The 15,578-nt window shown below is 41.8% G+C and overlaps 1 protein-coding gene across 4 annotated transcripts in view; it reads right to left on the reverse strand.

Annotated features, from left to right (window-relative positions):
* Nucleotides 1–15,578, reverse strand: part of GREB1L (GREB1 like retinoic acid receptor coactivator) — a 316,336-nt gene that overhangs the window by 79,114 nt on the left and 221,644 nt on the right. For all 4 annotated transcript variants that reach the window (XM_003924788.4, XM_074383696.1, XM_074383697.1 and 1 more), the window contains 4 exons: nt 10,999–11,325; nt 9,369–9,497; nt 8,293–8,427; nt 5,873–6,070 (listed from right to left, as the gene is read on the reverse strand). In XM_003924788.4, coding sequence (XP_003924837.1) covers nt 5,873–6,070; nt 8,293–8,427; nt 9,369–9,497; nt 10,999–11,325 — 789 coding nt within the window. The remainder of the gene's footprint in view (nt 1–5,872; nt 6,071–8,292; nt 8,428–9,368; nt 9,498–10,998; nt 11,326–15,578) is intronic.

Raw genomic sequence — 15,578 nt, forward strand, 5'->3', positions numbered from 1 at the left:
CAAAAAAAAAAACATGTAGCTACAACATACAGTGTGTCGAGTACCTGGCCTAGAGGCAGTAAATTATCTTCTGAAGTTTTTGTTTGTTTTCTCCTTTGGGTGGGGTAGCATGGTAAGTTGCTAAGAGAGAAGAATGAGGGATGAAGTCTGGGGTTTGAAGAGTGAAATGGAGTCCATGATAGCCACTGTGGAGAATGGGAGAGAGAACCAACTAAAGAACCAAAAAAAAGCTGGGCACAGTGGCCGCCTGTAATCCCAGCACTTTGGAAGGCCGAGGTAGGTAGATCACCTGAGGTCAGGAGTTCGAGACCAGCCTGGCCAACATGGTGAAATCTTGTCCCTACTAAAAATACAAAAATTAGGCTGGGTGCAGTGGCTCACGCCTGTAATCCCAGCACTTTGGGAGGCCGAGGTGGGTGGATCACCTGAGGTCAGGAGTTGGAGACCAGACTGATCAACATGGTGAAACCCCATCTCTACTAAAAATACAAAAAAATTAGCCGGGTATGGTGGTGCATGCCTGTAATCCCAGCTACTTGGGAAGCTGAGGCAGGAGAGTAGCTTGAACGAGGGAGGTAGAGGTTGCAGTGAGCCAAGATTGTGCCACTGTACTCCAGCCTGGGCCACAAGAGCGAAATTCAGTCTCAAAATAAATAAATAAATAAAAAGAACCAAAAAGAATTTAGTATGGCATCAACTGGAAAGGTCGATTTTTCCCCCACATAATGAGAACATGTTGAATATGCTGCAAAGGAGACTGTGGCCTGAAATTGGGAACACCTGAATGAGTGATTCTAGGATTAGACAGGGTCCAGGATATGTCAGGGGTCAGTGTCTGTGGCTGTGGCTATGGTGGGGCAGGGGTACATGTGCCTGAAGGTGAGAATGGAAGGTGAGAGCTGGGTACTGGCTGGGCCATCATTCGAATAGCAATGCATGTGCTGAGTTATGCTTGCACAGAGGAATCTCTTGTGTTTCCTCTACCTCAGGACAGAGTAGTTTCCCAGTACATTCTTTCTGGGCACCTGTTTCCTGTGTCTTAGTCACTGAACCAAACATACTGTCCTTTTTCTGTTGAAATTTTAGGTGACCAAAAAGGGAGCATAAGGTTGGTGAGGCCAAGAAAATTTGTCTTTATTTCTTCATTTAAAAAAATTTTGTTATTTAAAAAATCTTTTAATGTATTTTCTTATTTTAATTGTTTACAGAAGAAAGCTCTGCAACAAGAAAGTCTGTTTTTAGAAAGTGAGAATGCCGACCATGCGTGGTGGCTATAACCTCAGGACTTTGGGAAGCTGAGGTGGGCAGATAACCTGAAGTCAGGAGTTCGAGACCAGCCTGGCCAACATGGTGAAACCCCACCTCTAACTAAAAGTACGAAAATTAGCCAGGCATGGTGATGGGCACCTGTAATCCCAGCTACTTGGGAGACTGAGGCCGGAGAATTGCTTAAACCTGGGAGGCGGAAGTTGCAGTGAGCTGCGATGGCACCACTGCACTTCAGTATGGGCAACAAGAGCAAAACTCCGTCTCAAAAAAAAAAAGAAAGAAAGTGAGAATGCCTTCCTCTATCTCTTCACTTCCCTTGCAATGTCTACTGCTTCCTTAAAACTGCCTTATCCATTTGAATAATCTATATATCAGCAGACAAATACATCTCTCTGGCTTTTTTATAATGCTGCATGTGTTAAAGTATCAGATTTGTGTCATTCCCCTGACATGATAACACATCCTTGTCTGGATACCTCCAGATCCACTCCCATTTGCTGGGGTTTCAACCAACACCATTTTACAAGCAGGGAGGATAAAAATGAACAGTCACCTCCTGTACTTCTCCCTCCCCCCTTGAACTGAAAGGGGCTTGCATTTGGATTGCATAAGTACGCTAGTATTCCCATTCATAAAATATGGGGTCTTCTGAATTAGAGGAATTATGCTACAACTTCAGATTTCTTTTTTTTTTTCTTTTTGGAGACGGAGTTTCGCCCTTGTTGCCCAGGTTGGAGTGCAATGGCGCGATCTCGGCTCACCGCAACCTCCGCCTCCTGGGCTCAGGCAATTCTCCTGCCTCAGCCTCCTGAGTAGCTGGGACTACAGGCACGCGCCACCATGCCCAGCTAATTTTTTGTATTTTTAGTAGAGACGGGGTTTCACCATGTTGACCAGGATGGTCTCGATCTCTCGACCTCATGATCCACCCGCCTCGGCCTCCCAAAGTGCTGGGATTACAGGCTTGAGCCACCACGCCCGGCACAACTTCAGATTTCTAAAAAATTACACTAAAACAAAAACATGTCCTATAGTCTAAAAATGCTCCTTCTCCACTGATCATTCCAGCAGTTACAAGCTTACATTTGGCAAACTTAAAAGATGTTAAACCCACTTCATTTCTTTTTTTTAACCTACAATTTTTTTCTATAAAATTTTGTTTAATTTTCCTTTTCCTCCTCCCTCCCTTCTTTTCTTCATCAGAATTTGAGCTGAGGTTTCAAATGCTTCACTTTAGTGCTGGGTCTGCAACAACGTGATGTTTTCTATTTTCATCCTTTTACTTTCAGCCATGCAGGCACTGCCAAGGATGTGCCCTTTCTGCTTACCCTGGCAGGTCTTCCCTGCCTGGTGCTTTTCCTGGCAGGCTCTGCTAGAATGCTTTCTTTAGTAAAGGAGGCAAATGGAACCAGGATGTAAAGACCACAGAATGCTGTTTCTCCTTCTGCCCATCTCTTTCTCCTCACCCTCCATTCAAATATTACTTGAGCACCTGCTGGTGCCAGGCCCAGGAGAGGAATGAAACGAGGCACTAGGCAAGCAACAATACAAAAACTGTCCTTGCTCTCAAGGTACTGCCCTCTGTGACCTCAGGCAAACTAAACTCTTCTCAATTCACACGGTAACATATGAGGAAACTAAGTCAGATTATTTCTTAAAAACTTCTGTTTAATAGCTATGATTTTTAAGTTATTTTAATGGATAATCTCCTCCTATTTACTCTACCCTGAACAATTTCTCCTTACATTTAACATGCTTCTGGTCCTTATTCTTCGATCAATTGGTATGTGTTCCAAGACTATGAAGGTATTTAAATATCAAAGCAAATACTTTTTTTGTAATTACGACGTGAAGTCCTATAAATTCATTAAGAATGATGTTCACAAAAGCGGTTCATGACATAGGAAAAGATACATACTGTAATGCCAAGTGAAAAAAACAGAGTCAGGGAAGAGAGGTGGAACACTAGGTATTATTTGTTAACGCCAACATTTTAATAGTAGTTACCCTTGAATTGTAGGATTATAAATGTTTAAATGTTTCTACTTCAATTTTTCAAAATAAGGCATACCATAATCATTTATATAACAAAATAAGTAAAGTTATGTTTAAATATACAGAAGTGATTGTTTTTGCAGCAAAAATTTCAGTATGTATGCCAAAGCCAGATGCAAATAATTTTAAAAATATGCTTTGCTTTGAGTTTGACAAACCTGTCTATTACATTAATTTTTTTCTGGCTTCTAAGCTTATATAATTGATCACATTCTGGTACCTTTTCGAGAGATGACAATCTTAAAATATTTACTTTAGAAAAATCTGAGGGCACTGAGAAGAGAAAGGAAAGGACTTGTAAAATTTCTTCATCTGTCAAAAATGCAAGGCTTTATTTAGGAGCTGCATTTATTAGGAAAGGTGAAAGTGTAGGTCACTGAGAGGTTATTTCAGGAAAAGCCTCTGCAGATGATTTCGTCACTTCAAACAGGTGCCAAGATATGTTTGTTCAAGCACAATTTGGGATATCAGATCACAAACTCAGGGAGGCCACAAATGCCAATTGGTACAAGTAAAATACCTAAAAGATAAGACACTTCCTCCACGTTATGAAAGGTTAAAAAAAAATCCTTATGAAATAACAAAAAAATCTGGCTACCACTTGGTGTGACCGACACCCATCCACTCTCCATATTGGAGAAGGGGCAGGAAAAATAAATGTAGAAACAGCCAGTAGCTGAGAGAGAGAACTACTTTGGTTTCTGAGAAAGCTGTGAGAGAAGGTATTTGACCTTTTCTAGCTCATCACCTACAGGTCAATATTTCCAACAAGTCATTTTGTAACTTGTCATTCCAAAACTGAGAGGCTAAAAAGAAGACTGTACTGTCAACCACACACTTGGACCTCCAGAAGATGTGGACAAAAGTTCACATCTCAGTCACAGGGGTTAAGGAGATAGAAACAGGGGAAAATGTACTTTCTGTCAGCTCATTTGGCCTTGGGAACTAATGCCAAATTTCTTTTTAACTTTTAATTTTAAATTTTTGTTAAGTACATAGTAGGAGTATGTATTTATGGAGTATATGAGAAAGTTTGATACAGGCATAGAATGTGTAATAATCACATCAGGGTAAATGGGGTATCCAGCCCCTCAAGCATTTATCCTTTGTATAATAAACAATCCAATTATAATACTCTTTTAGTTATTTTAAAATGTATAATCAAGCAAGATTTCTTATTGAGCCATGCTACTCAAAGTGTGATCATCTGACACTGGCATCCCTAGAAGCTTATTAGAAATGCAGAATCCGGGTTGGATGTCATGGCTCATGCCTGTATCCCAGTACTTTGGGAGGCTGAGGCTGCTGGATCACTTGAGGTCAGAGTTCGAGACCAGCCTGGCCAATATAGTGAAACCCTGTCTCTACTAAAAATACAAAAATTGCTGGGCATGGTGGCACACACCTGTAATCCCAGCTATTTGAGAGAGGCTGAGGCAAGAGAATTGCTTGAACCAGGGAGGTGGAGGTTGCAGTGAGCCAGGATTGCACCACTGCACTCCAACTTGGGTGACAGAGAGAGACTCTAAAAAAAGATAAATAAATAAAATAAGATGGGTGCAGTGGCTTATGCCTGTACTCCCAGCACTTGGGGAGGCTGAGGGCCATTCTTGCCTTGAGAAAATTTTTCTTCCTCAATAACTGACCAGATTCTAGTGCCACAGATTACATCACGGATTTAACAGTATCTGGCAAACATAAACATCAATTTATCCTTGATCTTGAGGGAAAAAGGAGACAGTATTTTGAGGGAAAACTTCAGAACTTCAGACAAACTCAAAACAACAAAGTGCTTTTTTTTTTTTTTTTTTTTTTTGAGACAGAGTCTTGCTTTGTTGCCAGGAGCCAGGCTGAAGTGCAGCGGTGCGATCTCGGCTCACTGCAACCTCCGCCTCCCAGGTTCAAGCAATTCTCCTTCCTCAGCCTCCCCAGTAGCTGGAATTACAGGTGCATGCCATCATGCCCAGCTAATTTTTATATTTTTTAGTAGAGATGGGGTTTCACCATGTTGGCCAGGATGGTCTTGATCTCTTGACCTCGTGATCCGCCCACGTTGGCCTCCCAAAGTGCTGGGATTACAGGCATGGGCCACCTTGCCCAGCCAACAAAGTGCTTTTATGATTATGATTTTTTTTTTTTTGAGATGGAGTCTCACTCTGTTGCCCAGGCTGGAGTGCAATGGCACGATGTCAGTTCACTGCAACCTCTGCCTCCAGGGTTCAAGAAATTCTCCTGCCTCAGCCTCCCAAGTAGCTGGGATTAGGCATCTACTACGATGCCCGGCTAATTTTTGTATTTTTAGTAGAGATGAGGTTTTATCATGTTGGCCAGGCTAGTGTCAAGCTCCTGACCTCAAGCGATCCACCTGTCTCGGCCTCCCAATGTACTAGGATTATAGGCATGAGCCACCAAGTCCAACCGCTTTTATGATTTTATTCCTGAAGAAGGTTTTAAGCATCCTATAAACATTTGGATTACGCAAACGATAGAGGCAGAGGGGATCTGAAGCTGGATCTCGGTGGGCTCCTCTTTGAAAGTTCACTCTTACCTGATTGTCGAATCCGTTGAAGAGTTTGCTGCACCAATACCTCCGACCTGGGGACGATGATGATGAAGTCTACTTTGCTGAAGTGACCGAGGTCTAGGCTCTGGCTGCCACTGTCTGCTATAGCACACACCTGGGATAAGAGTTTTCTGGCAACTGTTAGCTGCGGTTGATAAATTTGGAAGGTTTCGCTATCTAAATCTACAATTTAAAAAGAAGTCATAAAAAAAAAAGAAGTCATAAGAACAAGGTTAATTTACTTCCATAATGGCCACTGTGAATCTCTGTGAGGACACATACCACACACAAGGTAATGTAATGCTATCTCACTAAGAATTCTCACCTGCTATTTGCACTCTCTATTGAGTTTTAATAGATTTGCCTATTTTCCCTGAAACGTGGATGAAAGGATGTGCTTAGGAGTGGACGTGGCAGTTTTGCAAATGTATTATTTTAGAAGTGATTGGTTATCTCACAAATGCCTAATTCAACACCCCCTATCCCATCCAGAAGTGGAGGAGACAGACTACACTCTCGGAGCCGGTGCTGGGACTCAGCTATGGAAGAGGAAGTGTTTCCAGTTTTCTTTAGGAATATCAGCACCGGCCAGTGCCCTAGCCCCGACCCAGTTCAAGGAAAGAAAGGTTGCTGTAATGATCATGATGCTGAGTTCCTTTGAGCTTTTCTGGATAGCACTATAGTAAACATTTCCTCTTCAGCAAGTCAGTTGCAACATGGTTGGAAATTCCCTTCCCAGCAACTACACAACATGGGTCATGGAAACACGACTTTCACCTTTCTTCCCACTCTATTCCACTTTGCCAGTGCTGTGACCTGGCAGGTCTAGGTGGTTGTGGCCAGCTCCAGGCTGATGGCTGGACTATCTGAAGACACCTGACTCATGACATAGCCAGCTGGCCACTCAGCAGGTGACGTATTACAAAAACATTGCCCAGATACTCTAGCAGGTCAGTAACTTTTTATTGCAAGTATATCAAGCAATCAATCTTTCTTATACGTGCATCAGCATCCACACACATGAAACAAGTTTAGTCAGCTAAATAGGTGAGCAGGCAACATCCAATGCTTCTTTAAAGCACTGCTTTTTATCAGGAACCCATGTGGCAGTTTAACTGCAACAGGGCCTAATTAACCCATGCTAATTAATGTTTTCTAAAATCAAATGCAGCTGAGGCAAAGACAGTCATCAACATATCCTGGTTATCACGGCCACTGACAGCAAGTGGAGATTTATATGTACAGTCTCCCTAGTGGTTAAGAGAACCCACTGGAAAAGCCCAAAGCTGGAACTTTCAGTAGAAGCCCAAACAGTCTTTGTACCACAGACTGCTAATCAAAACACATCTGTCTTTTGATATAGGCTGTTATTTCCTTCATTTTACAGGTTGGATGGGTGGGGACTAAATATACATATAACTTTGTAGAATTTTACTTAGCAAGTTTTGAAGCTTGAGGAAATAAAAAGATGTCTTTAAAAGTGTTTTTTAAACAGGGAACTAAGAATGTACTTGGGATAAGAATGTTTAAATTCTAAATGTGTTAACAATTCAAAAGTTAATATAAACACATTTTAGATCATATGGATGATCACTTAATTACCAAATACCATTGAGAAGTCAAAACATTTTATTGCCCGTATTTACATTTGTTTTTACAACAGAGCTGACTGCCAAGCCATGCTACTTTTATTGCTTGAGACAATCCTAATATATAAATGATGCATTCCTATCAAGTAGGGGCCAAGAGGCTGTCAGCAGCAGCTTATATGGGTCTGTTTCCCATCTATCCTTTCTCCGGTTCTTTTTTCTGTTCTGTCCTATGCCATTCCTGTCAATCAGTGAACTGGGGAAGGACTGAAACCCAAATGAATCCAGTCTAACGACTGGACTCCTCATCCCTGACAGTCCCCCTTTGAGCCCCTGAAGCTTGTTGTAGGGCAGATGACATGCTAGTAGCGCTGCTCTGTCTCCCAGGAAAGCCTCACTATCCCTTAGAAAATGTGTGTTTTACAGGTCAGAGAGTAAGTGAAGGAGCAGGAGCTGGGGCCCCTGCACTGCCTGTAGTCTGACTCTTTCAGACAGTTTTTTGAAATCCTCTGGGCGCAGATGGTGGAGCTAAGGAAGAAGCACCAATGTCCTGGAATCTTTCAGAGAAAAAAGAGAGAATGCTTAAGATAAAGTCTTTGATTTTCATTCCAGAAGACTTTTACTAGGAACAAGGCCTTTGATCCAGGCCACATGGGAACGCATTTTTAATTTGAACCAGGTTTATCATGTAGACAATCAGGAAAAGGCTGTTATGGTCTGTGAATTCAAGAATCCTCAAAACCCTCAGAATGACTTAGTTTTTACAATGTCTGTCCTAAGGACTAACTTCCTCCTTTTGGTCTGAGATGACATTACCCAGGTTTTGTGTGGGCATCATAGCAGCAGCCTCCTGAGGTGACACGCATTCATTAAGGTCTCCATTGAAAGGGATAACCACACTGTCTCCTCTTCGTTGTTGCATTTTTTCCAACAGCTTGTCTAGGTCATCTCCTGTTACAAAATAAGGTAGTGATAAGAAGGTTTCAAGGAAGGATATGTTTATTTCGTTTTTATCTGTCTCTGAGTTGGGGAGTTAGGCTGTTCTCAGTAGATTTGTTGGTCAGCCAGCAATTCATATCAGCATTTACACTTGGCCACCTTTATAGTATAGCGGTGTCTCTATAACAAGAACTACTCTCATTGATATAGTGCTTACAATTTACATGCTTTCATATGTTGTATCTCTTTTGACCTTTCTAATACTCAAAAGCAGGCAGAATGGAATTAGAAAACTGAGTTCCAGGCTGGGTGCAGTGGCTCACGCCTGTAATCCCATTACTTTGCAAGGCCAAGGCACAGGAGGATCGCTTGAGGCCAGGAACTGGAGTCCAGTTTGGGCAACAAAGGGAGACCCTGTCTGTACAAAAAATTTAAAAATTAGCCAGGGATGGTGGCACATGTCTGTAGTCCCAGCTGCTTGGGAGGCTGAAGTGGGAGGATCACTTGAGCCAGTAGAGGGGGGGTGGTGTCAAGCAGTAAGCTATGATCACACCACTGTACTCCAGCCTGGGCGACAGAGCAAGACCCTGTCAAAAAAAAAAAAAAAAAGGAAGGAAGGGAGAAAGGGAGGGAAGGAGGAAGGAAAGAAAAGAAAGGGAAGGAAGGAACAAATGAACAAACCGAGTTCCAGGGAGAGAGAAACTTGCCCAAAGTCACTCAATAAGGTCACGGCTAAGCTGAGACTTTTGAATCCAGTACCAATGTTCCTTCCTCTAGAGCCCCTTACTGCTTCCGTGGTGTTAGTGACAAAATACTTAGGATAAACTATTTCAAATGAAAGATCAGCTGGCAAGCTTGAGCTCCACACTCATCTTCTTGACAGGCTAAGATTTAAATTCGGAAAATCACACAACCAGGGGCTGGCATTGTTGCCAAATCTCACAACCACTCACCTAATGATGTGGTTTTGAAATGTGATGCCAGGAAACTGACCTTTCCTGTGATAAGCTCATAACTAATTTCTTTTAAAAACTCACTTGTGGTGAGCATGCTCTCTGCCAGAGCTCGGGACTGGTGCGGACCTGCAGAATGGAGAGAAGAGATGACTCATCAACAGAACAAAGGTTGCTGGAACATCACTTACAATGGCAACAATTGGGAACAATCAAAGGATGTCACTACGGTGACTTGGGTTAAGAAAATTATTACACATCAAAAGGTGTGGACAATTACACAGCATTTGAAGCATCAATTCTGACCCTAGACAGAAATAGAAATGTTTATAATACAAGACGATCAAGGAAAAAAAAATGATGTACCTTATGTTTGTACCTGAAAATATACACATGCTTGTGTTTAATGACTAAGGAAGGTCCCTGTCCCGCCCAGGGGCTGTGGGCAACACCATGGCTGCCCCAGGGCTTGCCAATTGCATAGATGCCCAGGGGTGGAGAACATGGGGAAAAAAAGACTAGGGAAGAGTATGAAAAATCTTTTTTTTTTTTTTTTTTTTTTTTTGAGACGGAGTTTCGCTCTTGTTACCCAGGCTGGAGTGCAATGGCGCAATCTCGGCTCACCGCAACCTCCGCCTCCTGGGTTCAGGCAATTCTCCTGCCTCAGCCTCCTGAGTAGCTGGGATTACAGGCACGTGCGACCATGCCCAGCTAATTTTTTGTATTTTTAGTAGAGACGGGGTTTCACCATGTTGACCAGGATGGTCTCGATCTCTCAACCTCGTGATCCACCCACCTCGGCCTCCCAAAGTGCTGGGATTACAGGCTTGAGCCACCGCGCCCGGCCGAGTATGAAAAATCTTATAAAGATTGTGCTTGCATGGTTATAATGAATATTTGCCTTAAAAATATAAACATGTTTTTTACAAATAAAAATGAAAAAATACTAATGTATCACACTGATGAAGCTTTCTGGAAATACATGTAGCATAGAAAGATGGGCAGACAGGATTTGCCAAAGTGAGGAGGTTTTCTTAGCCTCTTTGCTCAGAAGAGGTGGGAGCCATTCGGTACAGACAGAAGTAAAATGAAATTCAAATGGCTACCCAGGAGGGTGCCTGATAGAAAATCTGTACAGCAGAGGGAAAAAAGTCCCCTCCCACCCCGCAATTTTGTAATGTACCAACTTTCTGAATCTTTTCTTTAGGATCAATGTTACAATATTAAATAGACTCTTCAGTGAGAAGCAGAATATATGAGCTACCCTTCTGGCAAATTTGATTAACTGGCTTGGGCCACCTGTGGCACTAGCTTTATCACATGCTAGAGTGGTAACATTTCCAAAACCTTTAAAGGACAGCAGTTACATAAGACAGGGGTATCTGTTACTAGGGAGAGCTTTGAAATAATGCTCCCACAACCAGCTGACAGGGGCACCAGCCAAACTGAGGGCTATGAAAACCTCATCTGAGAAGGAAAGGGAAGGTTAAAATTAGGAGGATGAGCCCAAGCCGGAGCAATTATTCAGAGGTTGATTATGTGGATGCCTGAAACACACAATACACATTTTAAAATGGACAAATGATTGAATGAATTGATTAAGCAAAAACAACAACAAAAAATTACTCACCTAACACTACCACACAAAATTCATTTCCTCTGATTTTCGATGCACAAATTGCCACCACATAATCTGGTAGCCTTTGATAGTGTCTCATTTCACTGAGAGTCCTGAGAGTCTCTGAAATACCCTCCGCCAAAGAGTTCTGGGTCACAATCACATGAACCAAGTCTTGAGATACGCTGGCAATTAATCTAGCAAGCCAAGGGAGTTGTCCTGGTGACACAGGGACACACTGAGCACCTAACTGCAGGGCTCTTTCTCTCAGAGTAAATTCTTGCATAGCTTTCAGCATAATTTGCTCAAATTCTTCCCTGAGAGGTATCTGATCAGGACCTATATTGAAGAGAATTACAACTGCAATTTAAAGAATCACAGGTAGGAGAGAGACACACACCCACACGCCATCCTGCGGTCCTCAGCCCTTCAAACATACTCCAACTAGAAAATAACCTCTTGTTCTTGGAGTGGTCACAAGTATAGAGTCCCTACTAATCATTTACTGCTGTGAAATTATTTTTCTTTCTGCCTCAATTTTTTAAAAAACATCAAGCTTCTGTTCTTCTTTATTGTATTCCTGATCTCTTTAAAAGAGAATGTACTAAGAGAAACCATTAATTCCACTGTATGCCCTGAGAGCTGGTCGTTGCACATGGCGTATTTCTTGACCTATTAAGCTTGGCATTACGGAAATTGTTGAGGCCTAATAAAAAAAGAAGCCAACCTACTGGTGTGTAACCAATTTTAAGTTTCATTAAGTTCTCATTTTATTCATAGGCATTTTGAAAAACATTTTAATGTATAGCCTCTATGCCTAATTTTGAGAATACTGTGCATCAGAAAATGAAGTTTAATTATTTTTCACTTCCAAGTTATATTTGAGGCAGCCTCACACTTTTCCCAGATAGAGAATGCTTTCATGATCTAGTTACTCTCCAGCATTCTGGATTGTTAAATATGCTATTTGGCACTCTTCTGCTGCCAGTTAGGGCTAAGCTTATACTGCTGAACTGTGGCTCCTAGAAGCAGGGGGATTTTGTTTCTTATTCTCTTTAGAAACTCAACCAGTCTTTAGAAAAAAATAAGCAAGTCAATGTTTGGTATCCAAGTGACACAAATGAACTAAGATTTCAACATTTAGTTTAAACTGAAAGCAGTGAGAGTATAGTTACTCCCTCTATTCAATCATTTCTTTTGCTTTGTGAACCCAAGATTTGAAACTCAGGCTCCCATAAACCAGCTCAGACTCCTCAGTGTCTGTGATCTGAGACCAAGCAACAGCCCCAGAACCCAGGGCTAAAAGTGCCTTGAAGAAGAACAAAGGGGTGATCAGCTGGACTTCTGCATGAGAAGGAGGCCCTGCAAGTGAGTCAGAACCATTCCCTCCTCTAATAGAGATCTAAGTGGCCTCTCTGGCCCTTCCCATCTTTTCTGGGAAAGCAGAAAAATAAGGTGTTTAGTAATGCTTTTTAGACATGGAAAATTAAATAAAATCTTATACATTATAAAAAACAAACAATTTTAGGTCAGGCACGGTGGCTTATGCGTGTAATCCCTCACTTTGGGAGGCCAAGGTGGGCAGATCATGAGGTCAGGAGCTTGAGACCAGGCTGACCAATGTGGTTAAACCTTGTCTCTAATAAAAATACAAAAATTAGCCAGGCATGGTGGTGCACGCCTGTAATCCCAGCTACTCAGGAGGCTGAGGCAAGAGAATTGCTTGAACCCGGTAGCAGAGGTTGCAGTGAGCCAAGATGGCACCACTACACTCCAGCCTGAGCGACTGAGTGAGACTCCGTCTCAGAGAAAAAAAAAAAAAAAAAAAAAAAAAAGCTGGGCACGGTGCCTCACACCTATAATCCCAGCACTTTGGGAGGCAAAGCAGGCAGATCACAAAGTCAGGAGATCAAGACCATCCTGGCTAACACGGTGAAATCCTGATTCTGTTAAAAATACAAAAAATTAGGCAGGTGTGGTGGTACACACCTGTAGTCCCAGCTACTTGGGAGGCTGAGGCAGGAGAATCGCTTGAACCTAGGAGGCAGAGGTTGCAGCGAGCCGAGATTGCACCACTGCACTTCAGCCTGGCATCAGAGTGAGGCTCCGTTAAAAAAAAAAAAAATTAACTGGAGAAAATAGTTTTTCCATGATTGGTTGGAGGCCAGGGAGTGGTAGGAGAGTGGAATTCTCATAAACAGATTTTTCTCCTTTAAACATGGAAACAGGACAAGAAAATGGTAATGTATACATTGTATTATGTCTGTGATTCTTCTGTGCTGCTGCTTTTTTGAGACAGTTTCCCTGTCACCCAGGCTGGAGTCCAGTGGCGCGATCTTGGCTCACTGCAACCTCCACCACCTAGGCTCAAGTAATTCTCCTGCCTCAGCCTTTGGAGTATCTGGGATTACAGCTATGCGCCAACATGCCCTGCTAATTTTTGTATTTTTGCTACAGATAGAGTTTCACCATGTTGGCCAGGATGCTCTCAAACTCCTGACCTCTAGTATCCACCCTACTCAGCCTCCCAAAGTGTTGGGATTACAGGCATGAGCCACTGAGCCTGGCCTCTTCTGTCCTTCTCAATCACTTCCTGACAATGTGGAGGGATGATTTTTAAACAAAATCACCTAGGAACCTCCAAGACGTCTGATCTTCATTCAGCTTTATTAAATTGACATCATGGTTAATTGTCACTAGGTACACACTTTTCAGTGAGCTCAAAGTGGATAGAAGCTGGTCATCTATTTAAAGCTTTCCTCCACCAGAACATGACAGCTGAAAAGCAGATGGCCCTGGCTGTCTCCAATTCCCTACTGCCTTTCATTAACAACCTCAAAGTTCAGGGACCTGGTTAATAGTCCATAAGACTCACTTCAGGACCAAGTAACATTTTCTATCAGGAAGCATAATTCAAAATACAAAGGCATTCTGGGAAAATAAATTTACCAAACATGTTCACAACATCCCTTGTTGCCTTAAAACTCACTTTTATAGAGTTTTGACTGATGTACCATTAGGAATCAAGAAGTGGGGGAAAGATATTAAAGTTTAAATGAGGTAAGAAACTTCTTAGAGCAAAATGTCTTGCTTTCAAAAATCAACTATCACTTATTCATCCTCAGCCTTTTTAATTTATTTTTTATTTTATTTTATTTTTATTTTAATTAGAGACAAGATCTCACTCTGTCTGCCAGGCTGGAGTGCAGTGGCACAAGCATAGCTCATCGCATCTTTGAACTCCTGGTTTGAAGTGATCCTCCTGCTTCAGCCTCCCAAATTGCTGGGATTACAAGCGTAAGCCACCACACCCTGTGCCTCATCCTCAGCCTTTACAATTTCATTGCAGGCGTCTCTTCACTTTTGCAAGCTTAATAACAGTAATCTTCTCCTTCAAGTGCTGATCTCCAGTAACTCAGGTTAGTCAAGGTATCAGTTTTAATGGCTTTTCAGGCAGAACTACCTTAATAGGAAAAGTCAAGGTTTAAACAGACTCAGAGCCCTCCAAGAATCTCTGGATTTGCTGATTTCATTATCTACTTCAAAAGATTTTCAGATTGTGAAATAACTGAGATTTTTTTAAAGTGACTGTAGTGAAGATGATATGTTCCTTCTGAAGAATCTTGCTTTTCTTCTTTTCTGTTACCTCTAAGCAACTGAGCCGCTAAAGTATTGAAACTGTCCTTTTAGAAGTTTACATTTTAAAAATATGTCTATAATCTATGGCATGCATATGTGAAACTATTCTTGTTTCCCTTCTTGAAACCTCCAGAGGAAAAAAAAAAAAAATTTTTTTAAGGACTCCAGAACAATTGTTGAGGGACAGAGAAGTCTCAATGTACAAAGCTTAAATTTTAAAAGAGAAATGTTATTCATGTATATTGAGAGGCCAAATTGATTGACCAGAAGTCAAATTCTGGAGAGAATTGATCCTGCAGGGCAGAGAGGAATCTGTGTAATTAAACTGAAATTTTTTCTTTTTTTTTTTTTTTTTTACAAAAGATAAGAGCATTTAGTAATATAAGGAAAGATATCTTATTTTGACCACTTGGTTCATTTAATTAAATTGGACTCTCATTTTAAAAATTGCTATTAAGATCGAAAAAGAGGCTGGCGTGGCGGCTCACACCTATAATCCCAGCACTTCAGAAGGCCAAGGTGGGTGGATCACCGGAGGTCAGGAGTTTGAGACCAGCCTGGCCAACATGGTAAAAACCCGTCTCTACTAAAAATACGAAAATTAGCTGGGTGTAGTGACTTGCGCCTGTAATCCCAGCTACTCCGGAGGCTGAGGTACGGGAATTGCCTGAACCCAGGAGGCGGAGGTTGCAGTGTGTTGCGATCATAACACTGCACTCCAGCCTGGGAAACAGAGTGAGACTTGGTCTCAAAACAAACAACAACAACAACAAAAATTGAAAAAGAGTGCTATAGTGATTTGCTTCGTTGGCTATAATATCATCACTCTCTGAAGCCTGATTTTACTAATTTTGGGTGCATTTAGAAGTTGCCTTTAGATCTTAGAACACAGTCCACCAGCTAATTTCAGTATGTAGCAATTAAAATTATGTCATCAAATGAGCTTTGGACTC

Source organism: Saimiri boliviensis, chromosome 13 (genome assembly GCF_048565385.1).
Source record: "Saimiri boliviensis isolate mSaiBol1 chromosome 13, mSaiBol1.pri, whole genome shotgun sequence".
In the NCBI taxonomy this organism is placed as follows: Eukaryota; Metazoa; Chordata; class Mammalia; order Primates; family Cebidae; genus Saimiri; species Saimiri boliviensis.